We start from the raw sequence: 26,102 nt of genomic DNA on the forward strand, positions 1-26,102 counted from the left end.
TTCTCCAGGAGAATGTTGTGGGAAATGGTGTCAAAGGTTTTACTGAAGTCCAGGGAGGCAATATCCACAGCCTTTGCCTCATCCCTTAAGCAGGTCACCTTGTCATAGAAGGAGATCAGGTTAGTCAAGCAGGACCTGCCTTTCATAAACCCGTGCTGACTTGACCTGATCACCTAGTTGTCCTGTACAGGACATATGATGGCACTCAGGATGATCTCCTCCATAACCTTCCCTGGCATGAAGGTCAGACTGACAGGCCTGTAGTTTCCCAGATCCTGCTTCCGGCCCTTCTGTAGATGGGCATCACATTGGCTAACCTCCAGTCGACTGGGACCTCCCCAATTAGCCAGGACTGCTAATAAATGATGGAACATGCCTTGGTGAGCACTTCTGCCAGCTCTCTCCGTACCCTTGAGTGGATCCCACCTGGCCCCACAGACCTGTGTGTGTCTAAGTGGTGTAGCAGGTCGCTGACCATTTCCCCTTGGATTATGGGGGCTTCATTCTGCTCCCTGACCATCCGTGTCTTCCCGCTTAGGGGGCTGGATACCCAGGGAACAACTGGTCTTACTGGTAAAGACTGAGGCAAAGAAGGCATGAAGTACCTCAGCCTTTTCCTCATCCTTCGTCACTATGTTTCCCCCCACATCCAACAAAGGATGGAGATTCTCCGTAGCCCACCTTCTGGTGCCAATGTATTTATAGAAACATTTTTTATTGTCTTTAACTGCAGTAGTTAGGTTAAATTCTAGTTGGGCTTTGGCCCTTCTAATTTTCTCCCTGCATAACCTCATGACATCCTTGCAGTCCTCTTGTGTTGGTTGCCCCTTCTTCCAAAGGTCATAAACTCTCTCTTCCCCCCCCCCCCCGCCCCCCCCGAGTTCCAGCCAAAGCTCTCTGTTCAGCCAGGCCGGTCTTCTTCCCTCCTGGCCTGTTTTTGGAACATGGGGATGGCCTGCTCCTGCACCTTTAAGATTTCCTTTCTGAAGAATGGCCAGCCTTCCTAGACTCTGCTGCCCTTCAGGACTGCCTCCCAAGGGACTCTGTCAACCAAGCCCCTAAGCAGGCCAAAGTCTGCCCTCTGGAAGTCCAAGGTAGCAGTTCTGCTGACTACTGTCCTTACTTCACTGAGAATTGAAAAGTCTATCATTTCAAGATCATTGTGCCCATGACGGCCTCCAACCATCACATCACCCAGAAGTCCTTCTCTGTTCACAAAAATAAAAAGTTGAGCTAAGATTATCTTTCTCTAAACATTATTGTCTCAGTTTCTCACTCCTGCTCAGTGGACAATCAAAACTCATTTCTTGTATCTCATGCTGGAGCAGACAAATCACATGTGCTACACTGAATCAGCAAAAGTCATTCTGCAGATATTTATGGTTCTAATATCTGCCAATAAAACTGCCCGTGGAACAGCTCTGCTGTCATCTTTAGGGCCAAAATCTTGTTACCAGCTAAGTGACAAAGCAATAAAGGAATGAGTAGCATATGAAAACTGACCCTTTATCGTCTTAGTTTTCTTTCTTTCATTCTGCAATCTTTATAGCAACAAAAAACCCCTCAGGAGCAGTGTCCCAAAGACCAAATTCAAGGAATAAGCTTTAGTTATGTGGTGGGTTGACCCTGGCTGGGGGCCAGGTGCCCACCAGAGCCGCTCTATCACTGCCCTCCTTCACTAGACAGGGGAGAAAAAGTACAACAAAAAGCTTGTGGGTCGAGATAAGGACAGGGAGAGATCACTCACTAATTATCGTCACGAGCAAAACAGACTGAACTTAGAGAGGAAATTCATCTAATTTATTACTAAACAAAACAGCATAGAGCAATGAGAAAATAACATCAAGTCTTAAAACACCTCCCCCCACCCCTCCCATCTTCCCGGGCTCAACGTCACGCCCAGCTTCAACCTCCACCCCCCTCAGCGGCACAGGGGGATGGAGAATGGGGGATACGGTCAGTTCATCACATGTTGTTTCTGCTGCTTCTTCATTCTCAGGGGGAGGACTCCTCTCATCGTTCCCCTGCTCCAGCATGGAGTCCCTCTCACGGGAGACAGTCCTTCACGAACTTCTCCAACGTGAGTCTCCTCCACGGGGTGCAGATCTACAGGAGCAGACTGCTCCAGCGTGGGTCCCCCACGGGGTCACAAGTCCTGCCAGCAAACCTGCTCTGGCGTGGGCTCCTCTCTCCACGGGTCCACAGGTCCGGCCAGGAGCTTGCTCCAGCGTGGGCTTCCCACAGGGTTACAGTCTCCTTCAGGTGCCTCCACCTGCTCCAGCGTGGGGTCCTCCATGGGCTGCAGGTGGAATCTCTACACCCCCTCATCCTTCCTCCATGGGCTGCAGGGGGACAGCCTGCTTCACCATGGTCTTCACCACAGGCTGCAGGGGGATCTCTGCTCTGGCGCCTGGAGCACCTCCTGCCCCTCCTTCTGCACTGACCTTGGTGTCTGCAGAGTTTCATACATCTTCTCACTCTTCTGTCTGGCTGCAAAATCTAACTGTTTTTTTCCTTCTTAAATATGTTATCACAGAGGCGCTGATGGGCTTGGCCTTGGCCAGCAGCAGGTCCGTCTTGTAGCTGGCTGGCATTGGCTCTATCAGTCACACGGGAAGCTTCTAGCAGCTTCTCACAGAAGCAACCCCTGTAGACCCCCCCCCCCCCCCAAAACCTTGCCATGCAACACCAGTTATCAGGAGAAAAACAACAAGAATTAGGTAGGAAAATTATCTGATGTGAAATTGCTTAGGAAAGGCGAGATGAGATGTGTCCTTGTCTACGTTCTGTACAAGTCAACTTATTTCAAAAGAAGATAGCAGAGACGGATTGTGTCAAGGTAAATATTAGATGAATGGGAAGAATTCCATATATGAGATATATGTGTATGCATGCTGTGTATATATCTCAAAATAATGGGGTGATATATATATCAGACTATCAGACATGAAAGTGACACACAGAATTTCAGGCATCCTCGCCAGCAGTTCTGCAGGAACTACTAGTATGTGATCATATAAGTAAAGACCATGTTCACAATGACTATTTGGAAGCTGCACAGTCAGATTTAAAGATTAAATTTATTTTGAATATTTAACATTGCAAGCATTTATTCTGAATGCCGTTCTGTTTGAAGGCTTGACTTTGACTTTCATCTTCTTTTAATGTTGTCTGTTTGTCCTTGTTGAAATATATTTTTGAAATCTGAGGGAGGAGAAGATCTTGTCAATTTTTTGCCAAAATTTGCTGCAGTTTATATTGATGGAACTCAGTGAGTTATAAATTCAGGTAAAATATTCTATTACTCTACTTTTATCCAAAGGTATGTTTAGTATTTTTCTCATAGCAAACATATTTTTACTGAGCTGTTGAAGACTAATAATACAGGTAACAAACAAAAATAATAGCATCATGGGTATTTGTCGTGGTTTTACCCCAGCTGGCAGCTGAGCACCACGCAGCCGCTCGTTCACTCCCCCCCCATTGGGATGGGGAAGAGAATTGGAAGAGTTAAAGTGAGAAAACTCGTGGGTTGAGATAAAGACAGTTTAATAGGTAAAGCAAAAGCCGCACGCACATGCAAAGCAAAGCAAGGAATTCATTCACCACTTCCCATGGGCAGGCAGGTGGTCAGCCATCTCCAGGAAAGCAGGGCTCCGTCACGCATAACGGTTACTTGGGAAGACAAACGCCATCGCTCCGAACGCCGCCGCCCCCCCCCCCCCTTCCCCCAAGCTCCTTATAAACTGAGCATGACGTCATATGGTATGGAATATCCCTTTGGTCAGTTTGGGTCACCTGTCCTGTCTGTGTCTCCTCCCAACTTCTTGTCCACCCCCAGCCATCCCGCTGGCAGGGCAGTGCAAGAAGCAGAAAAGACCTTGGCCCCGTGTAAGCACTGCTCAACAATAGGTCCATAGAACAAAAACATCTCTATATTATCAATGCTGTCTCCAGCACAAATCCAAAACATATCCCCACACTAGCTACTATGAAGAAAATCATTCCTCTCAGCTGAAACCAGGACAGTATTTTAATCCTAATATAACTTATTCCTGGGCAAAAGATCTGGGTTACAGTATATAATACTGTCCATTCTTCTGCTGCCCTTTATTATTTAATAGTGGTACTGCACCATATATACCCTAGCTATAATTTGCCTTCTCCCTTCCCAAATACCTTTTACTAAAGACAAAATTCCACATGTATTTAAACCTATATATCTAAGTCAATTTACATCAATAATTTAGAACCGAATGCTGAAACATGCAAATGAATTTTGCTAGGCATTGAGAGGAGTTTTAATTAAAGCATTACAGCTGATATTTGCAAAGATTTATACACACCGGCCACCTGCAGTGAGGTACAACACATTGCAGTTAGAGGCGAGCATCCTCAGGAGCAGGGCATACAGGGACAGAGACCCCATATGGGCTCTGTGTCTGGCCAAACAATTATTTAAACCAGCAGAAAAACAGGTATTTGCTGGAGCACACTGGTGGGAAGGCAGTGTTGATGAGGAATGCTTTTGGTGGTGTCAAAGCTTGTGTTACCCTGCAACTGCAAAAACCCAGCTGCAGTCCTGCACAGCTGTGTACAATCTGACACCAGCGGACAGCAGCCTCTCCCCTTTCCCTACAAATTGTGACCAAAAAATTTTATTTCAAGTACTTAAAAATACGCATACATTATATACGTTTTATATATAGAATAATATACATTTATTATATGCTCACATACTGGCTCTACTGTATACATCTGTATTTATACACAGTGTACTGGAGTAATGCACATACACTGTATATACACATAGTGGATATATATACCAACACGGAGGGTGGGTGTGTCTGGGGTGCGCGTGTGTACGCTGCGGGTGGGAGCGGCGGCCTGCGCCGGCCGGGGAGCCGTTACCGGCGCTTCCGCAGCTCCCTGCCAGACCGCTGCCAGAGGAGGCCGCCGGAGCCGGCTCTGCCGCTGAGGCCTCGCAAGGCTGCTCCCCGCCACCATCGCCTTCCAACCCGGCCGCTGGCGGCAGCACCGCCCGGCGGCGGCAGGCCGCGGAGCACCGCCCCCTCGCCTCCCCCAGGGAAGGTCAAGGCGGCGGTAGCGGAAGCTTCTCCCTCCTGGCGCCGCGGCCCGGAACCAGCCCCGCCGCCGCCGCAGCCTCCTGTCTTGTCCTGTCCGAGCCTGGCCTCGGCACCTGCCGAACCGGCCAGCAGCATGACAGCGCCCGCCGCCGCCTCCCGCAGGTGACACCCCGCGGGCCCTTCCGCCTCTGCCGCCTCCTATATGGGCCACCTGCTCTCGAAGGAGGCAAGCAGCCTGAGCCGGGACCGCCGCTGCCGCCGGGGCAGGAAGGTGCCACCGCGCAGCCGGAGCTGCTTCCTGCGCGGGCCCTGCATGCTCTGCTTCATCGTGCACAGCGCCAGCCCGCCCGCCCCGGAGCAGCCCCTGTCCGCCGAGGATCCCCTGCTGCCGCCGCCGCCCTACGCGGCCCTCACCACCGCGGAGCAGCGCGCCGCCCGCCACCTCCTCCGCCTGCCGCCCGCCGCCTGGGAGCCGCGGGGCCGCTGCCAGCGCCTCCTCCTCTCGGGCCTGCTGCCCTCGCCGGTGCGGGGCCTCCTGGGGCCGGCCAGGCCGTCCGGCGAGGTCGCCTCCGAGATGGTGTGTAAGCGCAAGGGGGCCGGCTTGCCCGCTTGCCCGCCCTGCAAGCAGCCGCGCTGCGCGGCCGCCGCCGCGGCAGAGCCCGAGGCTGCCGCTTGCCACTGCCCGGGAGAGGCGCAGCTCTGCGCCCTGCCAGCCGCTGACGGCTGCGCGGCGGGCGGTGGGGGCGCGCCGGCCCGGGACGCCGCAGGGGACAGCGGCAGCGGCGGGCAGCCCTCCTCGTCGTCGCCGCCCCCCGTGCCGGAGGAGGAGGGGAAGAAACAGGAGAGTGGCGGCGAGGCGGGATTCGAGGAGCCGCTGGAGCACCCCGGTGACTGCTGCCGAGAGCCGCTGCTGCCGCCGGCCCCGGACATTAATCAGCTGCCGCCCTCTATCCTTCTTAAGGTGGGTCGGGTCGGGACGGGAGGACGAGCGGGCCCACTCCTTCCCCGCGGGGAGGGGTTAGTGCACGGAGACCTGGGACTGGGGCTGCCCCCAGGGAGGCCGCGGGGTGCCGGTGTCCCTGGAGGGGCTCGGTGACGTGTGGAAGCCGGAGACGGTGGGGCCGAGGCGGCCAGCCTTGCCGTCAGTGGCCTCGCCACCTCCGGCCCGGCCCGCTCACCTCCCGCACCGCCACCTGCGGCGGCTGCCGGGCCTGGAGGGGAGCGGGGCGGCCCCCGGGAAGTGCGGAGCCCCAGCCCCGCGGGCACGCCAGCAGCCGACTTCGCTCACCTGGCGTTTGGGAGATAAATAGGTGTGTGTTTTTGTTCGGGTGTTCTTTTTCTCTTTGTTTGATTTGTCGTTGTAAACGGCTTTGTGAGTCTCTGACTGGAGGTGAAGACAGAAAAAACTGCTCCAGAAGCTGTCCCGTAAATTTTTTGACTTGTACCTATTGCCTTCATAAGGTGTCCTTCACAGGTACCTTCTTAGGTTGCTGATCGAGTACTCAGCAAGGGGGACAGTCAGTATTTGTACTTCTCTTGAATTACCTGCTTTCATAACCTCTTTGTACCTTCAAAGAACAGTCTCTCTTTCTTTCCTGTCCCCTTTGCTGTCTTTTGGTTCCTTTTAATAGTGTTCTCTTTTGACAACAACTTCTCATTTTCAGGCAGTTTTGTTGATTTCCTCAGTATGCTGACTTTCTTCAGCTAAATCTTGCTAAAAAGATGAGTCTGGCTGGAACTGAAGCTTGTAATGTTTTCACTAGTTTGATGCGAGTGTGTCTACATTTTGGGGCACACGGTTTCAATATTACAGCAGTGTAGTCTCTTGTCAGATGGCTAAACTTAAAGTAGGGCATGATAATGGAGGAGTGTGAGACAGATGACTCTTCCTATTCTTTGCATACAGCTATACATTGTGCAACCCCAATGTAGAAAGTACTTCCTTTACTCTTTTATTGTCAAGCAATAACAATCTACTTATCTGTTTGTCTTGCACCTAAAATAATTCTGTAGAGTTGTTGGCTGGTTTGGGTTTTTGGGTTTTTTTTTGTTTGGGTTTTTTGTTAGGTACGTGTGAATGAGTTAGTAAGGGTACAGGTTTCCTAGATGCACTGTTCAAATTCCTTTTTGGCATATACTTAAAACTCATGAACTATAATTTCTGAATTAATATCTGCTGTGATTGTGGAATTGAAACTTTGTCTTATAGTTATTCTAAAAAAATAATCCATTTGCCACTATTATTTGAAGATAACTTATTCTTTGATATCCTGTTGTTTTAGGATTTGAAACCAGACTGACTTGATTAGTATGGCTTGAACACTTTTTCTGATCAGTGATATGAGTACTTTTCTGTGGTTACTTTAGTACTCAGTTTCACTTTTTGAAAAATATTATCCTATAACTGTCATAAACCAATTCTTTTAATAGTGAAGGTATGTTATGCTCATCTCACCTGTGGACTAGTTTAAATGTTTTTTCTGTATGGTTTTCTATTCTATATTGACACAGTACCTCATCTGTATCTATATTTTCAAGGGTTTTTTCTGACATGTTCCCCACCTCCCCCAGTGATTTTGTCTCTTTAGTTTCCCTGTCCAGCTCCTTCTGTGATGTTTTTGAAAAAGCCTGCCCTTAATTCCAGCAGCTGGAACCATCCGACTCACCTGTTGTTTTGGGTTTTTTTCATTATGTCATACACACCCCCATGCCCCACCCACCCCAAGCTGCCCTTCAATCCTTAGCTAGACTTATGGGTTGGGTTTTTTGTTTCATTTTTTTTCTGCTTCCATAGCATCCAATTCTGTTATGGGACTTTTAACTTCACGTTTCTGACCAGGCATCTTAACTGCATTATACAGAAAAGGCCTTAACATGCTGGGTTTTGATACAGATAAAATATTCAAAATATAATCCTTTCTCCAAAGGTGCCATTTTATTATGAGAGGGTGGGAGATAAATATACCCAAAATCTTTACTAAACTTTTCACAGTGGGTAGTGGAGACACAAACCTTAATACAAGGATGAGAGATTCTACCCTCAGAAGTCTCAGGAGCCAGATCCTGGTGGTATGTGTGGGGTTTTTTGGGGTGGGTTTTTTTTTTTACATCTTTTATGGTTTTTTAATGTTTTAGTGATTCATTCCTTTGTGACCTCCTGATGAGTGGTGCTAGTGTGGGAGTGGCTGTCGCCCATGTCTGTACATGGGCTAGAGATAAGCCCAAAGAAACATTGTAGGAACTACTTGGTAATAGCTGGCGGCTTAGAGGTGGCTGCCATGGGCTGCTCCAGTGGAGTTGTGTTGTTAAGTCTCTCTGAAGCGAACGATATGGGGCTGGATGGAAGGGTTTGTCAGACTGAACTTGGCCCGCACATCATCAGATAGGCCCTGCTGAATTGGGAAGTTCATAGTGCAATGTGCCACTTGATCCTGTTCCCCTGGCTGGGGAGGTGTGCTGGGTTGACCCTGGCTGGAGGCCAAGTGCCCCCCCAAAGCCACTCTATCAGTGCCCTCCTCAGCTGGGCAGAGGAGAGAAAATATAATGAAAGGCTCCTGGGTCGAGATAAGGACAGGGAGAAATCACTTACCAATTACTGTCACAGGCAAAACAGGCTCAACTTATAAAAAATCATCTAATTTATTGCTAAGCAAAACAGAGTAGAGTAGTAAAAAATAAAACCAAACCTTAAAAACAGCTCTTCCCACTGCTCCTTTCTTCCTGGGCTCAACTTCACTCCCCATTTCTCTCCCTCCTTTCCCCACAGGAGGACGGGGAATGGGGGTTGTGGTCAGTTCATCACACGTTATTTCTGCCGCTCCTTCCTCCTCAGGGGGAGGACTCCTCACACTCTGCCCCTGCTCCAGTGTGGGGCCCTTCCCCCGGGAAACAGTCCTCCACTTCCCACGTCAGTCCTTCCCATGGGCTGCAGTTCTTCACCAACTGCTCCTGTGTTGGTCCCCCATGGGGTCACAAGTCCCGCCAGCAAACCTGCTCCAGCATAGGCTCCTCTCTCCACGATGCCACAGATCCTGCCAGGAGCCTGCTCCAGCCTGGGCTTCCCACAAGGTCACAGCCTCCTTTGCATACCTCCACCTGCTCCAGCATGGGGTCCTCCGCAGGCTGCAAGCTGATATCTGCTCCGCCATCAACCTCCATGGTCTTGCAGGGGCACAGCCTGCTTCACCATGGTCTTCTCCAGGGGCTGCAGGGGGATCTCTGCTCTGGCACCTGGAGCACCTCCTCCCCCTCCTTCTGCACTGACCTTGGTGTCTGCAGAGCTATTTCTCCTAGATTTTTCTCACTCATTTCTCTGGCTGCAAATGCTACTGCTGGCTGGGGTTTTTTTTTTCCCTTCCCTTTCTTAACTGTGTTATCCCAGAGGCACTACCACCGTGGCTGATGGGCTCAGCCTTGGCCAGCAGTGGGTCTGTCTTGTTGCTGGCTGGCATTGGCTCTATCAGACACGGGGGAAGCTTCTAGCAGCTTCTCACAGAAGCCACTCCTGTAGGCCCCCTGCTACCAAAACCTTGCCATGCAAACCCAGTACAGGAAGAAGTCCCTCCATCAGTATGGAAGGATAAAAGAACTGCGGTTCCAGAGATCAAACAAGCTCATTTGTTTTGCTTTTTCATTTGGTCGCTGAAACATGTATCAGAAAAAAGTGTTATACAGTGGGCAAAATTTCATCTTTAAGCTTTGTAGATGATGGTGATTACTTTTGACTGAAGAGTAATTTAAATCTGTTCCCTTTAAAAATCTGAGAGGAACTCTAGGAGTTGTAGATCAGTCAACTTGACTGTAACCTAGACAGATATGTAATTGAAAAAAAAAAAAAGCTGTTTGTAAGCATGCGTTGTAGAAGATTATAAAATCTTGTGCTATATACCACTAAGTTTTCAAAACTTTGTGCTATATATCACAAATCTGTACCTATTGTACCTAATTTTTTAATGAAATTACACCTGAAAAGACCAGATATATGTTATAGTTGCACTGTAATTTTTTTTTTTCCTGGCCTATCAGGAGGCGGAGGCATCAAAATACATTATTTGAATTGTCTGCATCCACAAGTTCATGGAATCACTGTTGTAATACGAACTTTCTTTCCTTCTTACGCTGGTGTTCCCATCAGTTGTCTGAGTTTGTGTCAAGCCTTGCTTTTAGCTATAGCACTGAGGAGAACAGAAAGGGTTTTGAAACTTTGTGGTTGATGCAGGGAGGTAAATGTTCTTTTATGTCAATCTTAATTATCTTGCTGAACTTTTTCTCTAACAATGGACAGTACAACAACACTGATTTTTTTTGGTTGGTTTTTTTTTTTTTTTCCCCATGAAGCTCACTGTCACCCTGTGATTGCAGTAGGGAAATAAATCAGCTTTAACTTTACTATGCTGTTGCTGAACTTCTGGAAGAGCAGCTGAGGGGCATAATTGTGAAGGAACGGTGTGCCAGTAGACTAATAACAAAAGCAAAGATAGTACATGGATGTTATTTCAAAGATAAAATTCTGAAAGATGTCCTGATATATTTTTTGATTTGTTGCAGAATTATAAAAAATAAGTATTTTGCTTTCCGGGGTGTGTGTGTGTGTGTGAAAAGCTGGCTTTTCTGTAAGCATGTAAGTTTTCACATTACAGAATGAGTTATGTGATGGAGGAGACAAATGTCTTGAAATGAAATTTTTGATTTTCCTGAAGGCTTTGACGCTCACCTCCATGACTGATAAGACTTTTCCTAGTGTTGTTTAGGTGTTGCTTGGCTTGCTCTACATCCCTAAAACTATGTATTATTGCATGGAGAAAACTAATAGATTACAAGTTATACAGTGTTTGAATGCAAAGTAAATGAAACATAACTCTTGCTTTAATTTCCTATTCATTTGTTTCTTTTGTTCAAGGTGCCTGACTATGTTTGATCTTTCACAGATTTTAGTATGTTTTAGTATCTCTAAACTGTTGTGTAGATTCAGAAGCAGCACAGATGTCTTTTAGTGATGACTTTTATCAGCCCCTTCAAGTAAGGATGTTCTACTTAATTGTTCAGAACTCTTTCTTTCTTTCCATTAGCAGGAAAGGTATGCTCCCTTTTGTAACTTCTGACTGCATATTCCTGCTGCTAGCTTTTTGCTCTGTAGAGTGATCATGCAATTTCAGAATAAATTGATTCAGCTGGCTAATCTGACACCAGTCTAACAATGAAAAACTTTTCCTCAGGATCAGCTGCCTGAAAAGACTTTCTCTGGGTACAGTCACTAAATCTAGTGCAAAAATTAAGGTAGCCAGGAGTAGGGGACCAGTAAACTGTTCCTACTAATGGCAGCTTGCCATAAGAATCCTAGCTATGCTGTGAAATTATGCCATCGTTTTTCCTGGCTGACACCTTTTTGTTAATCACAGGAGTATTTTTAACTTGCTTCCCTTTATGGGTGTACTGAGGCTCCTTGCAGAGGTGCGTGCCTTGATGCTTACATCTTTTTCATATACTCACAAATCATTCATTTCCCTTATTTATTTGGGGTTATGTGTAGATAAAGTGATGAAACCGCTTAAAAACTAAGCAAATATTTCTCTGTCCTTCATTTGTCTTTTGTTAGATACAGGATTCTTTAATTTTCTGAAATAGAATGGAACAGCCTTTAATAAACACAAAACCACTGGAAGCTTAACTTCTCTATGCTTACGGTTAACAAATATTACATTTAATAGTTCATAGTAAAATGTTATGTACTAAGCATATTCCTTTAAATAGAATATATTAATAGAATTATTTTTATAATGAAACTCCAATTAATTGCTGAAAAAATGAGCACCCAGTTGATGAAACAAATGAGAAATTTTCCAAGAATGAATATATCAAGTTCATTAGGCACCATGAAATGTTTAAGTTTACATTTGAATGTTCTTTATATGTACTGTTCTTCTTAATGCCATGAAGTTTTTGGTTTCAAAACAAATCTAGCTGGTGCAGTGTAATGAAAACAATCTGGTAGATATCTATTCTTCCTGGATACAAAAGGTTTTTATTGAGAAAAGAAGGCTTAATTTACTCTTCTAGTTAGATTGAAAGATTGTTCAAATGAAAACATGGGACAGAAATAGGGGAGGCATGAATTCACCTTTTACAATCTTTCTTCTGCTGTGGGACCTATTTTTTTTTGGTTCACGTTCATATATCTGTAACTTATTTGTAAAGTTCCTGTCTTTAAAGAATGGTATTAGCAATCAACTGAATTTTCTTGCCTCTGTTCCTGAGGCAAAAGCTTCTTAAGCCTGTGCAATCAATAATTCTAACTCCTTGATTATGGTTTTTAAAAATCTTTTATTTTTGAATTAGGGTTGTGTTTTGGTAAGTTACAATTCTTTCTTCAATTATGCTTATCACAGAATGGTAGGGGTTGCAAGGGACATCTGGAGATCATCTAGTCCACCCCCCTGCTAAAGCAGGATCACCTAGAGCAGGTTGCATAGGATTGTGTCCAGGCAAGTTTTGAATATCTCCTGAGAAGGAGACTTCACAACCTATCTGAGCAGCCTGTTCCAGTACTTGGTCACCCTCACAGTAAAGAAGTTTTTCCTCACATTCAGATGGAATTTCCTGTGTTCCAGTTTGTGCCCATTGTGCCTTGTCCTGTCAGTGGACAGCAGTGAGAAGAGTCTGGCCACATCCTCTTGACACAAGCCCTTTAGATATTGGTAAGTATTGATCAGATCCTCTCTCAGTCTTGTCTTCAGGCTAAACAGACGCAGCTCTCTCAGCCTTTCTTCATATGAGAGATGCTCCAGTTCCCTAATCATCTTTGCAGCCCTCTGCTGGACTCTCTCCAGTAGTTCTTTGTCTTTCTTGAACTGGGGAGCCCAGAACTGAGCACAGAACTCCAGATGTGGCCTCACCAGGGCAGAGTAGACGGGACGGATAACCTCCCTCGACCTGCTGGCCACGCTCTTCTTAATGCACCCTGGAACACCATTGACCTTCTTGGCTACAAAGGCACACTGCTGGCTCATGGATAACCTGTCCACCAAAACTCCCAGGTCCTTCCCTGCAGCACTGCTTCCCAGCAGGTCAATCCCTAACCTGCACTGGTGCTTGAGGTTATTCCTCCTTAGGTGCAGGACCTGAGCACTCATGGGTGCATCCCATCAGGGCCCAAGGATTTGTGGATGTTGAGTTGGCCTAAATTATCTCTAACTCTAACCTCCTCAGCCAAGGGAGGGTCTTCCTTTCTCCAGACTTTCTGTCTTACCTCCAGGGTCTGGAATTCTTGAGGGCTGGCCTTAGCAAGTAAAGACCAAAGCAAAGAAGGCATTCAGTAACCCCCCCTTCTCTGTATCCTCCATCACCAGGGCACCACCCTCATTCAGCAGCGGGACCACACTTTCCCTTTGTTGCTACTGGTGTATGTTGTCCTTGACATCCTTTGCCAGATTGAATTCCAAGTGAGCCTTTGCCTTCCTCATTGTATCCCTACGTACTCTGACTGCATTCCTATATTCCTCCCAAGCAGCCAGTCCTTTTCCACATTCTGGAAACTTCCTTCTTCCCTTTGAGTTCTTCCAGAAGCTCCTTGCTCATCTCCTGCCTCCTTTGCTTGATGTCTTCATCTTTGGGATGTAGTGATGTTGAGATTGGAGGAAGTGGTGCTTGAATATTGACCAATTCTCTTGGACCCCATTACCCTCTAGGACCCTAACCCGTGGGATTTTCCTAAGCAGGTCTTTCAAGAGGCCAAAGTTAGCTCTTCTGAAGTCCAGGATTGTAATCCTAATTTTCGTCCTGCTGCTTCCACGCAGGATCCTAAACTCCAACATCTCACGGTCACTACAGCCAAGGTTGCCCCCAACCTTCACTTATGTTTACTTCGTATTTGATTTGTGCGATGTGAATTCTTGGTTTTGGAAAACTTGGTGCTGAGGATATTGTGTCAGCAAACACATGCACAACTTTCTAGTATTGCACTTTTTTCACAGTAACGTTCATGGGTGTGACTGACTTCTCATGATTTTCTTTGATTAGAATTGCAGTTAGGTATCTCCTTCACTTGATTGAACTTTGAGGAACTTGGTTTAAGGGCAAAGTTATCAAATATTTACAGATAAAGTAATATATTTATGATGTTTAAATCTTACTTTAATCTTTTAAGGAAATATATTTATAGGGGGGTTTGCTTTTCTGTTGTCCCATTCCATGTCCTCCCCCATCCCCTCCCACTGAAGTGCTAATATTTAGCACAAAAGTTCAAAGTAGTCCTTTTTGGATATGCAGCTTAAAGTATCTAGCATACATTTAATGGAGAAACAGTGGGGAAAGTGTTAAGGGTGTAAAGTAGCCCATCACATAGGGATTTGCTGCTAAAGGAAACAATTACACAGAAGAACTTTTATTTCTAGCTTTTCTGGTTGGACCTTTCAATAGTACTAATCAGCAGCTTCTTCCTCCATTTGCCATCCATTGTCATACAAAATATTCAAGAAGGTTGAAGAAAACCATCAAACTTGGTCAGGCACTGTTTTTGGCAGTCTGAAGTGTGCAGTGCAAGGACTTAATTTGTCCGGATTAAAATCAATGGAACCGTAAACTGATCCAGAATTGTGGGTTGCCACAGGAGTGTGCGAAAATGCTGAAGATAGTACTGTGGAATTAGTTGTGTTTTATTGCTTAAAGGTAAACCAGCTTGTTTACATGGGTTTTTTTCCTGTAAGGGATTTGTAGGGCTCTATCTATCAAGGGCATAAAATTGGACTGAGTTCAACAGATTGAATGTGGTCTGACTGAAAGCCAGCTATATCTGTTCATTGACTTTTGCTGTCTTGGGCATTGCATTTTTGGATTTTCTTTTCACTATGGTCTCTAGTGAGTCTGTGTGGACACTTATTTTGAACCAAGAGCTTGACATTAGAGAACTGACTGTATATGGAAGGTGTGATAAGACCATCAGTGCTGAACATTATGGGTGTTGATCCTTAAATAGGATGTAGCCAGGAGGCCCAGAAAGTCTTTTGCATCCATTGAAGGTGCAGAAAAATCTTAACTAATCTTAACTATTACTTGAAAGGTTGAAGCAAGAGGCACTGACATCTGTTGTAGGACCTTGAGCTGAGAGGGGGAGAGGAACACCAGTAGGCTTTTTGTTGTGTCCTGGTTTCAGCTGAGATAGTCCCATACCAGCTCCTATGAAGAAAATTAACTCTGTGTTTTTGATTTGTGCTGAAAACAGTGTTGATAACAGAGATGTTTTTGTTGTTGACTCTGTGTAAGCACTGCTCAACAAGGCCTTTTCTGCTTCTCACACTGCCCTGTCAGCCAGTAGACTGGGCGTGCACAAGAACTTGGGAGAGGACAAACTGACCCCAAGTGACCAAAGGGATATTCCATACCGTATCATAGCATGCTCAGTATGGAATGGGCTTGGGGAAGAGTAAGTGGGGGAGGCAGGGGCGAGTGGCAGTGGTGTTCGAAGTGGTGACTTTTGTCTTCCTAAGTAACTGTTATGTGTGATGGAGCCCTGCTTTCCTGGAGATGGCTGAACACCTGCCTGCCCATGGGAAGTGGGGAACGAATTCCTTGGTTTGCTTTGCTTGTGTGCGTGGCTTTTGCTTTACTTACTAAACTGTCTGTATCTCAACCCATGAGTGTGGGGTTTTTTTTTTTCCTTTCCATTTTCAATTCTCTCCCCCATCCTGCCGGGGAGGGGGGAGGTGGGGACGGGATGGGGAGGGGAGTGAGCGGCTGCATGGTGCTTACCTACCGGCTGAGGTAAAACAGTTTGCTTCTTTTGTAGAACTCTGCTTCCTCTACCCCTGCCTCTTGCCAATAAAGGGGAAAAAACAAGGTGTTAAATGCATCTAGAAAATGCTATTCAAATTGTGGGGTGTTTTTTTTTTTTTTGAGAGTGCTGAAGCATATTTCAGTCTCTCTGGTACTTGGAAGGGGGATTAGACAGAGCTGGAGGGGGAAAAGTGAGTATGGGACTTGCAGGTATACATGCTTGAGTACAATTTTCAGGAATTAAATGTTCTAACTAGTGGACCCGCTGCCCTCGGGAAGTTATCTGTCATAAGCAGGAGTTAAATGAACAGCCTTGGGGGTAGGAATGGTTTTAGCTTTCAGCTGTATTTATACAGCCTTGGAAATTACAAACCAATCTAAAACTCAGTACAATTAAGTTGCCACAGTATCAGTATATATCTAGAGAATGAAACTGAATTAAAGGGTGGTGAATTATAGCATTTTATGCATTAGTGTAGTATTTTGACCAGCAGCAGAGATAATCCCTTAATGTAAGGATGATGTGCCACCAAGCTGGAATGTGTATAGGCTTTGTTACTAAATTCCATTTAGTGTAATTCAATACATCTTCTATTAACAACTGCAAGATCTGAGGAGAAATTGATGTTTTACACGTCATTATTCAGAATCCTCTTATAGTTGTAACTTTTATAGTTACTGCAGACAACAAAACTGGCAAGGCCTTATCTTTGAACATGTACTGCTTGGGTAACTTCTTTTGGTTACTCCTGTCCGTGCTAGAACTGCAACTTTTTCAGCAGCTGTTTTGCCCCCCAGTGGCTTCACTCAGATTATTGTTCTCCAAGAAGTCAATTTGCAACACCTGTACACTCCTTACGTGTCTCTGCAGCTACAGTTAAGTACAGCATGGACTAAAATACGACCACAAATGCTTGTGAGGGCTTTCAGCTTTTGGTAACATGGTAGTTGGAACAAACTCCTTACTTGTCTCTGCAGCTACAGTTAAGTACAGCATGGACTAAAATACGACCACAAATGCTTGTGAGGGCTTTCAGCTTTTGGTAACATGGTAGTTGGAACAAAAATTATTTAGGGGCTTTCATAGTCACAATGGCAGCTGGATTAGCAACAGTCTTCCTTGTTCTATGCTATGTTCTTGTTTTAAGAACTGTAAGCTCTTGTGTCTCAAAGTGAAGGTAGTATTTCCATAAATAAGCGTATTTATTTTCTACTGTAGCGAAGATTGGTTGCAACCTTGGCATCTGTTCATAGTATTTACTGGAGTCATTCTGCTGTCTGTCTAAACATAATGTGGATCATATTGCCTTGCTCTCTTCTGAGGTTTTTGTAACTGCTCAAAGATTCTGTCTTCTGTTTCCTACTGGAAGTAGGAACTCAGGTTTCCTACTGCTTTTAGTAACAGAGTTGATGAGAATCATCAGACTAACATCTTTTTCTAATGCTTAGAATTACACTTTTGCGGTAGGAATGTCAGATGTTAAATTACTACTTATTTAGTGCTTTTTCCACTGCTTGACTGGGGGTGATGGTATTTTTTGGGTGTTGATCACAGCCACATCCTTGCTCTGTGCATGGATTCACCAGTACAGACAAAGAAATCAGGGAGGAAGCAGGTGTTGATTGTTTTATCTGCACTTATGTCTGCCCATGTTCAACTGATTCTATAGTAAGAAACATTCGTTGACTCTGGTAATGGTCAAGCAAAGGCCTGCAGGAAAAGAGGATTCATGCACAATCCTTCACACTGCAAGGAGTCTTAAATAAGAGATTGTGAATTTTTCATAGCTAGAAGAAGATGGGAGTGATAAATCTCACAAGCATTTATGCAAGGTGGTGGATTTGATTTATTCCCCCCCCCCCCCTTCCCGCTTACATTTTGCAGATCTTCTAGGAATAGTCAACCAACTCCCCTTTGCCAAGGGGTCTTATAGGGATGTACGTATTTAAACCTGCTGAGCTGAGCCATCTCCTAGGACAAGGGGAGAGTAATGGTTGTTTCTGTTGACAGTTGATTGTCTATAGTCTATTCCAAAGACCACCCAGTGATGGAAATTCTGTAAGCTATTATGTTCCAATGCTTCATTATCCTGACAATTTTTGAGACTAATTGTCCTACTCACCACAAAGAAGATGAAAGTGGTGTTCTCTCAAGTTTGTTTACTGTATTTGCTGTTCCTTTTGCTTGGTTAAACAGTCCTAGTCTTTTCTTCAAATGTTTCCACATTTTCTAGACCTCAGTGCTTTCCTATGGACACTCTTCAATATTTTCAGATTTTCTTGAGCACGTTGCCTGAGATTGGGTATAGTGCTTTTACTGAGTACCTGATGTCCTCAACAGTTAAATGGGAGGACTGTTTCGTGTTCTTCAGTTGGGTAGGTATCTTAATGCTGTGATTGCCTTTTTTCATTATAGGAGGACGTGTAGATTAAAGTTCATTTGTGGTGACAGGGTACCTTCATATATAAAAAGAAAATCTGTCAAGAGTTGCATTTATTAATAAGCAACAGTACTTCTGAGGAAGGGCTGAATTCAATAAACGTAAAAGCAATTTATGACCCTTCCTTAAAGTTACAGTTTATTCTTCTTTGCAGGCTGCTATAGTGGTCAAAACCTTGGGGTATAAAATGCTACTTACGTGTTTAGTTTCCTTGTATGACGCTGACTTGCTCTGCTGATCTGCTCCACTATTCCATGCCACCTTCCCACAAGACTGATGTTTTAGTACCTTTATGACTTTTTTTCCAATTCAGTTAAGAAATAAAAGGAAAGGTTTTTCTATTGGAAACAGACAGAGAATGACAACACCTTTTCAGTGGCTTGCAAATAACATTGAGATAATGCTTGTGTTTGTAATTCTTTAGGTATGCCATCTTAGAAGCACATTTGAAATTTGGTCTAAGAAATGAGTGCTTAAGTAGGATACACTCTGTTGCTGGTTGTGCTAATGTGACTTACTAATATTGTCAGCTGCTGTGGGTTTTTTGTTATTGTCCTTGACTAAACCTTGCAAGTTCTAGAACTGTGTTGCAATGCATGCAAATACTTTTCTGTCTTTTACAAGATGGGTTAGTAATAAAATACTTCTGTCTAAAATATGATTACTTCTGACAAAGAATACATTTTTCTCTTTCTTTACAGATATTTTCCAATTTATCTCTGAATGAGCGTTGCCTGTCAGCATCATTAGTCTGTAAATATTGGCGTGACCTCTGTTTGGATTTTCAGTTTTGGAAGCAACTGGATCTCAGTAGTCGTCAACAGGTATGAAGGTATCATTGTGGAAAAATTGTGTTTTGATAACTAGGAATTTTTTCTCAGAACTTGTACTTTTGTCCAAAGGTAAACAAAAGACACCCATAAAATGGTGATGTCTGTGCTTTCAGGGGTTAGAGGACCCTTAGATTACTGTCTGGACCCTTAGATTAACTCCTTTAAATGTAGCCTCTTTTGACTGAGCTCAGTTGTTAGACGGTGTGAGGACAACTGCTATTTTAAATGGATTGTGGGTTACCTGTCTCAGGTTTGCATCAACTAGTGGTAGTTCCATTCGTAAGAACTATCAGATCTCATAATAATTGAAAGACATACATGAGCTTTTCTGAGGATGCTCTGCTTTGAAGAATGATCACCTAACTGGTGCTTTCTCTGTTTGTTTTTGCAATTTTTTTTTAATTTTCCTTCAGCTGATGTGGCTTCTTCTAATGAGAAGACACATTGTGTCTTTTTAGCCCTTCAGCTGATCCTAGAATTAAATATGTCTGGGATTCGTAGATTTCATTTAGTGATATCCTTACACACCCTAGCTTTAGATTGTTCAGGATAACTTTTCTCCTTGGAAAACTTTTTTAAGGATGCCTGTATTGTTTGGCTAGCCCCTTTAGGTTTTTTGTTACTTAGTTACTTGCAGAGGTTTATAGAACAATTTCTTGAGAGTTTCATGAAAACATAAGGTGCAGGGGAACAACCATTGAAGGGTCTCATTGGAAGAAGCACCAACATGAACTCATCTATGTTGGACATAAGGATTGTACATGGGATATTATTTTCAGATCACCAATTCATGAGAAAGCATGCGAGTTCTGCTTCTAGACTTACTAGTTAAAATATTTATGAAACATTATGCAGAAGCTGCGTAGCAGATTGTCTAATAATTTTCTGATGTTACTCCAAAGCACACTTATATCAGAGGTCCATCTTTTTGCTCTGTAGGTACGTGTGTCAAATCAGTCTTTCTTCTTCCTTGTCTTGAGGTGTAGCCTTATTTCTGCAAGGAAGATTTTTTTTAATGGTTTTGCCTACTAGGTGTGTTGGGATGTCACTAAAGTTTATCAGTTGTGGCATTGCCCTAAGAAACCTATCTTGCCAGTTTTTTATTGAGTTCCTAAACCAATATGAAAACACAAACGTTATCCTTTTTGTGTGGGGTGGGTTTGGTTTTTTTGGTTATTGTTGGTTTTGTTGTTTGGTTTTTTTTTGGCAGGGGGAGAAGGGGAGTTGTTTGTGGTTTTTAGTGTGTGGGTTTTGGTTTGGATTTTTTTGGGTTTGATTTTTGGAATTTGTTTGCAATTCGTCATGTTTTCTAGCTAACAGCTCCCTGATGAAATAGCAAGAAAAGAGATTAGACTTGCTACTAATGGAAAACAGATTGAATGCAGCAAAGAAAGTGTTTGTTTCTCAACTGTGTAAGAGGAAAACAAAAGGGATTCGTGCTGCTCTCTTCCCCTCTCCAGGCTTAAAGCTAGATCTCACCTATGCTAAGTGGTGGATAAATGTTTTGAATGGTTTTGTTAGACTTTGGTCATATGTCATCTCAGGTTTTTTGAAGCTAAGCTTTTAAATTGAGGGAGTTCTATGCATTGTGTCTTACCTGCTTTGGTTTTGTTTGGTTTGTTTTAACTTATAAACTTGACCATGAAGAATCTCCTATGTTTCTTACCTGCTTTGTGGGACTGGCTTCTCTTAAAATGATTGGCATGTTAATTAACTAATACGTACAGTACAAAGCAGATAGAATCTTTTTTCTTCAGTGGAGCTCTGGGAAAATAGTGCATGTATCTGATTTAATGGGCTTTCATAGGCTAACACTTTAAAATATGCAAATATTCTGTTTTAACACTGAGCAAATAACAGGAGGAAACTTCTGGGTTTTAAATACCTTTTTTTCATTCCGGTGTTCTTCTCATCCCTTTCATTCACTGCTACCCTAGATGACTGTTTCCATTGTTAAAAAGTCCATTGTTACCTGCATCACTGTAGTATTTGTCCACTGCACCTGGTTTTGGATGATTACCAAAGTCTAAGTAAAAACCTGTTGCATTTCAGAGACATATAAACCCTTTACTTCTCTGTAAATGCTACCTTAGGTATGTAAGGTGCTGCTACAGAAGAGCAAACAAATCCTTTTTTTTTTTTTTTTAATTTTTTTTAAAAGGATGGAGAATTGTTTGTCTAAAATATGAAGAGGACCGTTAACTGTTATTTTCTTCAAGGGTTGTAGCGGAATTCTTTAAAGATAGCTGTAAAACTGATTATACAAGTATGCTTTTATCTTGGAAAATGAATCTTTTCATTCTTCCAATAGCTAATGGAAATGCATCTTACAAATAGTAATTTTTGTGCTAGTGAAATTCAAGATGTTTATGAAAAAAGTAAAATTTGAGTATTTGTATTTTCTTTGCAGGTCACCGATGAGCTGTTGGAAAAGATAGCATCAAGAAGCCAGAATATTACTGAAATCAATATTTCTGATTGTCGCAATGTATCTGATACAGGCGTATGCATATTAGCAATTAAATGTCCTGGACTCCTCAGGTATACTGCCTACAGGTGTAAACAGCTTTCTGACACTTCTATTATTGCAGTTGCCTCTCAGTGTCCTCTTCTTCAGAAAGTGCACGTAGGCAATCAAGACAGACTCACTGATGAAGGCCTAAAGCAGGTAACTTATCCGTTGCACAAATTTCTTTTGTAAATTTAGTACCTTTCAACTTCTTACCCAGTGCAAAAAAAGGACATGGAAGAAGGTATCCTCTTCTAGGATTTAATTAAAATCAGATGACCTTTTCTACTTTAAAAATTGGTTTATGGACATATTTTCCTGGTGCAGTAAATGCTGTTCTTTAGAGACTGCACATATTTTTTTTTTTTTTTTTTTTTATATCCAGGAATTAAATGATCCCTTTTATAATGAAATCTTCACTTTGACATCCTGTTCTTCACCTCTGGCTGATTAAGTTTTCCTGAGCTTAGTTCCTATTTGGAACCAGTGTTTAACTAACTCTTTTGCATCTTGAAAGCTGAAGGTGATTGAGATCTTTATATGTTAGGCCTGCAGGAAGGTTTCATCGACTATGTCTTTTGTGTTAAAGGAGCATTTAGGGTAAGCTGTGAAGTAGTTGTGTTAAATCAAATATACTGTCAATGGTCTAGCATACAGGCATTGTTAGCTACTTATATATATGCCCAATAAATAACTTAGTTCTTATGTGCTGCTCTTAGCTCCATTTTGTTGACTGTAGTTAGCAATTTCATTATGTATGTAATTATAATCTTTCTTGTTTGTGTATAGTATTTACAAAACTTGTAAAGAAAGATAATTTTAAGGAGAGGCAGAGAAGCAGAAAGAAATCTTAATTCTCCAATTCAGTCAAATCCAATTGTTTTTTTTCCCTTTATTCTTATATGCTTGCTTTGATTTCATTAATTGCAGCTAGGTTCAAAATGCAGAGAATTGAAAGACATTCATTTTGGGCAATGTTACAAGATCTCAGATGAAGGAATGATCATTATAGCTAAAGGCTGTCTGAAGTTGCAAAGAATATACATGCAAGAAAACAAATTAGTAAGTACATGTCATGATTTATTTTTTTCCTCAGCATTTTCATTGTCAAAGCTTTCACTTGCTTTTTATCTGTTTAAAACTTACGTCTGAATAGCTGCTTTTTGGCAGTGAATTGCGTAAAAATGTTCTCTAGCTGTGAAAATTTAGGTTCTACAGAGATACCTCAGAATGTGACTCAAAGTACAAGTTAAGCTAATGCTATTCTTGGTACACATTAACTTTTGGATTTGATGTGACATTCCAAGAACAGTTGTTTGAGAGATGCCTGATTTGTGTAGGAAAATGATTTGTCCATATGTTTATACCAGTATGTTTTTCTACAGTAGAAAGTGCAAAATAAACTAAAAAATTTTGAGGGGTTGCGTTCTTGATTACAAATAATACACTGTGATAATCTTTTCTTTAAATTAGTCACTTTCTCATCAGAATGCAGTAGTGTGCCTGTGCTAGTAGAAGGAAGTTGTTGAGGATTAATAAAACTATGTTGTGTCCTAATTATAAGCAGTCTCTGAAATAATGGTTTCTAAAGTTGAAAGCCAGTATCTACTAAATGGTATAGTAGAGCACTGCTAAGATAGTTCATTTGACAATGGGGTTTTTTTGTGGTTTTTTTTTTTTTTTTTTTTTTTCCAAAAAGCTGTTCATTGCTTTGGATCAGAATTGTAGGAAGTTGAGAAATAGGAGATAATGGTCAAACCTGAGATCTCAGAATAGTTCAAATGCAGAAAAAAGGGCATGTCTCCTCCTCCCATATCAAAACATAATCTTGGGTACTGTCAAAATTAATCCTTGTAATATTCATCTTAACACATGAAAATCTTTTTAATTAAAAAAAAAAAAAGATAAATAAAAGTTCCAAGAAGCCTGAAAAGAAAGCATACTTCTGCAAAAATTAAGTGGAGAAAGGTAGGGAAATTCAAAGTATTGTTTGTTTTGAATGAAGGAGGAAAAAACTTGTGCATATGAAAGTTTTGCATAATTGTACATGAGAGATTTCTTAATTGTACCTAAAGATTACTGTGTGTATAAATAGCTACATAGCGTGATCATTGGAAAACACATGGGTAAGGTGTTAACTTTGACCTTCCTTATAGATATGTCTTCCACTTCTTGCCATTGAAGTTTTTATTCTCTATAGTCTGAAATGCAACCTAAGAAGTTAACATTACAATTGTTAGTACTAAAAAGTTCTGTGGTTTTATTAACTGAAATGTCATCTAAGTTCTCAGTTCAAATGGGACATAGAAAGTATCTTGTTTTTGAGACAATCAGGAAAGATACTCTTCATTTGCACTTTATTTGCTTGCCTTCATTATTGGAAATATAATACTAATTTTTCATTGGAAATATGACGAGAATATGTACTCTCACATGAATAGGAAACTTCTTTTATTTTGTCACTTCTGAAAATTTGTCAAGTGACTGACCAAAACTACCCTTTGCACAATTTCTCATGTAGGTTTTTTTTAATGTCTGATTTTATTTAAAGCTGCTGCCCGATCTTAATTTTTCAGAAAAAAATAAACTTGCGGCAAACTTGGTTTAGCTTTGTAAAGTCCAAATTCATGTCCTTAAATCTTGATCTGGAAGTGTCAACATGAAATAAGTTACAAAGCTGTTATGAACTCCATTGAATCTTTAGAATAAAATAACACTTGAATGATGAACTTTGAACTAGGTGACAAAGCTATAGAAGCTGATGTGCTTTCCCCTTGCCAGGAGCAAGAGACTTTCAAATCTTTCTGGAAGTGTATTTTTGTGTGATGAACCAAGACAACTTGTAAGACATTCTTGTGCGGTTGTAAAATAAAATGACTTTGCAAAATTAAAAAAAAAAAAGTTGTTTAATGCCATGGACTTAGCTTAAAAGAGAGCAATGGTTGGTGGGAAATGATAGTTCACTGTTTGAATTGTCAAATTCTGTGGGTTACTTTTGTTTTTAAGATGGCCTTCTAAAATAAAACCAGTGTTAATATTTGCTGTGGCACATCTTGCTTCCTATTCTTTTGGTGAAGATGATGATTTTGGGGAAATGTGTGTTTGTTTTCAAAATAAGTAAGTATTCATTCTCTGAAATCAAAATATTCTGTGGCAAGAAAAGTGCACTTGACATATGAGGGCTTGGTTGGTGTATTTGAAGTTCATAGATTGTCAGTCTGCCATAGGAAGAAGACTCCTTTGCTCCCCTGCTCCTCCTTTTTAAACAGCTTCTGTAGCTTCCATGTGAATACTGTAAATTGAGCCTGTGTGCTCTGTTTTTTATTTTCTTATTTCTTCCTTTTTCAGAGGTGCTCAAAATCATGTGACTCTTACAGGCAATTCCTATTAATTTCAAAATGTGCAGTCCATTATAGACTGTATATCATGTCTGGGTTTTCATGGAAGCTTGTCTCAGACTAATGGATTTTATACTTTAATATATAGATATAAAAATCTATATGGAGGCAACCAGCAGCTTGTGAGTGTTATTTCACAGTGAAGTGTGAATCAGGTAACACAGTTCACGTGCTTCATCTGTTGCTAAGTAACTCCATTATCAGACTGCTGAGCAGAAACACAGAAGGAAGAATTTGTTCTGATTGTTTAATATACTAGGCATTTCACAGAAAAATAGACCCTTTCCTTTCTTTGAAATGCTGATTATGTCATGGTAAGAAGTGAAAGCTGCAAATAATAAATGGGTGCAAAGGATGTTTGAGGAAAAAGTGAACATCGCAAGGCTAGCTTAACACGGTTGTTGTTTGCGTAACTGTTTATGATTTGTGTTTCTTCAAAATATCTTTGTTTTACCTCTGTCATTTGAATGAAAGAGTAATTATATGTAAAGCCTCTTTTCTGAAATATACTGGCCGAATTGGGAACTTAGTGGGGAAAAAAAAAAATAGCAGGACTTAGGAAGTGTGCCAGTATATGTTGAGTTGTCTTTGCTTATCTGTCCCCAAGCAGTCTGATACAATCAATCTCACAAAAATTCAGTGTAAATGGAAGAACAGTTTATAACTCTAGGAGTTTTCCTAGCGTCTTGGTTGAGTTTAGTTGGATTTCTTATTTTGTGGTTATGCCCAGAATTGAATGCCATGAGTATAACTTTCATGTTTGCTTCGTATGAATGATTAATGTGATTGAAGGTGGTGGAAGATGAATTGGTTAATTTCATTATTAGCTTTCTACCAACCCCTTTTTGGCCCTTCTGTCCCAGATGGACAGTATATAGCTTCAGCTGAAAAATCAGAAAACTGCTTCACACTAACATGCAGTATTCTCACTGACACCTGGAGTGGGGCTGAACTGAACCTGAATTGTCAAGGAACATGACAGCATTCCTACCTCTATACTTTCTTCCCTTTCTCTCTTTTCTTTTTCAGGCTTGTTTAGGGGAAATAATACTGCAACTAAGCTATCA

At 42.3% G+C, this 26,102-nt stretch overlaps 1 protein-coding gene across 2 annotated transcripts in view; it reads left to right on the forward strand.

The window, feature by feature from the left end:
• The first annotated feature begins 4,978 nt into the window (after positions 1-4,978).
• The window catches only part of FBXL17 (F-box and leucine rich repeat protein 17), a 305,442-nt gene continuing 284,318 nt past the window's right edge, over positions 4,979-26,102 (forward strand). The window contains exons 1-4 of one of the 2 annotated variants that reach the window (XM_075739645.1): positions 4,979-6,048; positions 18,997-19,119; positions 21,539-21,796; positions 22,568-22,699. In XM_075739645.1, the coding sequence (XP_075595760.1) occupies positions 5,290-6,048; positions 18,997-19,119; positions 21,539-21,796; positions 22,568-22,699 (1,272 nt within the window). In that variant the 5' untranslated portion in view covers positions 4,979-5,289. The remainder of the gene's footprint in view (positions 6,049-18,996; positions 19,120-21,538; positions 21,797-22,567; positions 22,700-26,102) is intronic. The other variant, XM_075739644.1, reaches the window with a different exon arrangement.

This window comes from Balearica regulorum, chromosome Z (genome assembly GCF_011004875.1).
Source record: "Balearica regulorum gibbericeps isolate bBalReg1 chromosome Z, bBalReg1.pri, whole genome shotgun sequence".
In the NCBI taxonomy this organism is placed as follows: domain Eukaryota; kingdom Metazoa; phylum Chordata; class Aves; order Gruiformes; family Gruidae; genus Balearica; species Balearica regulorum.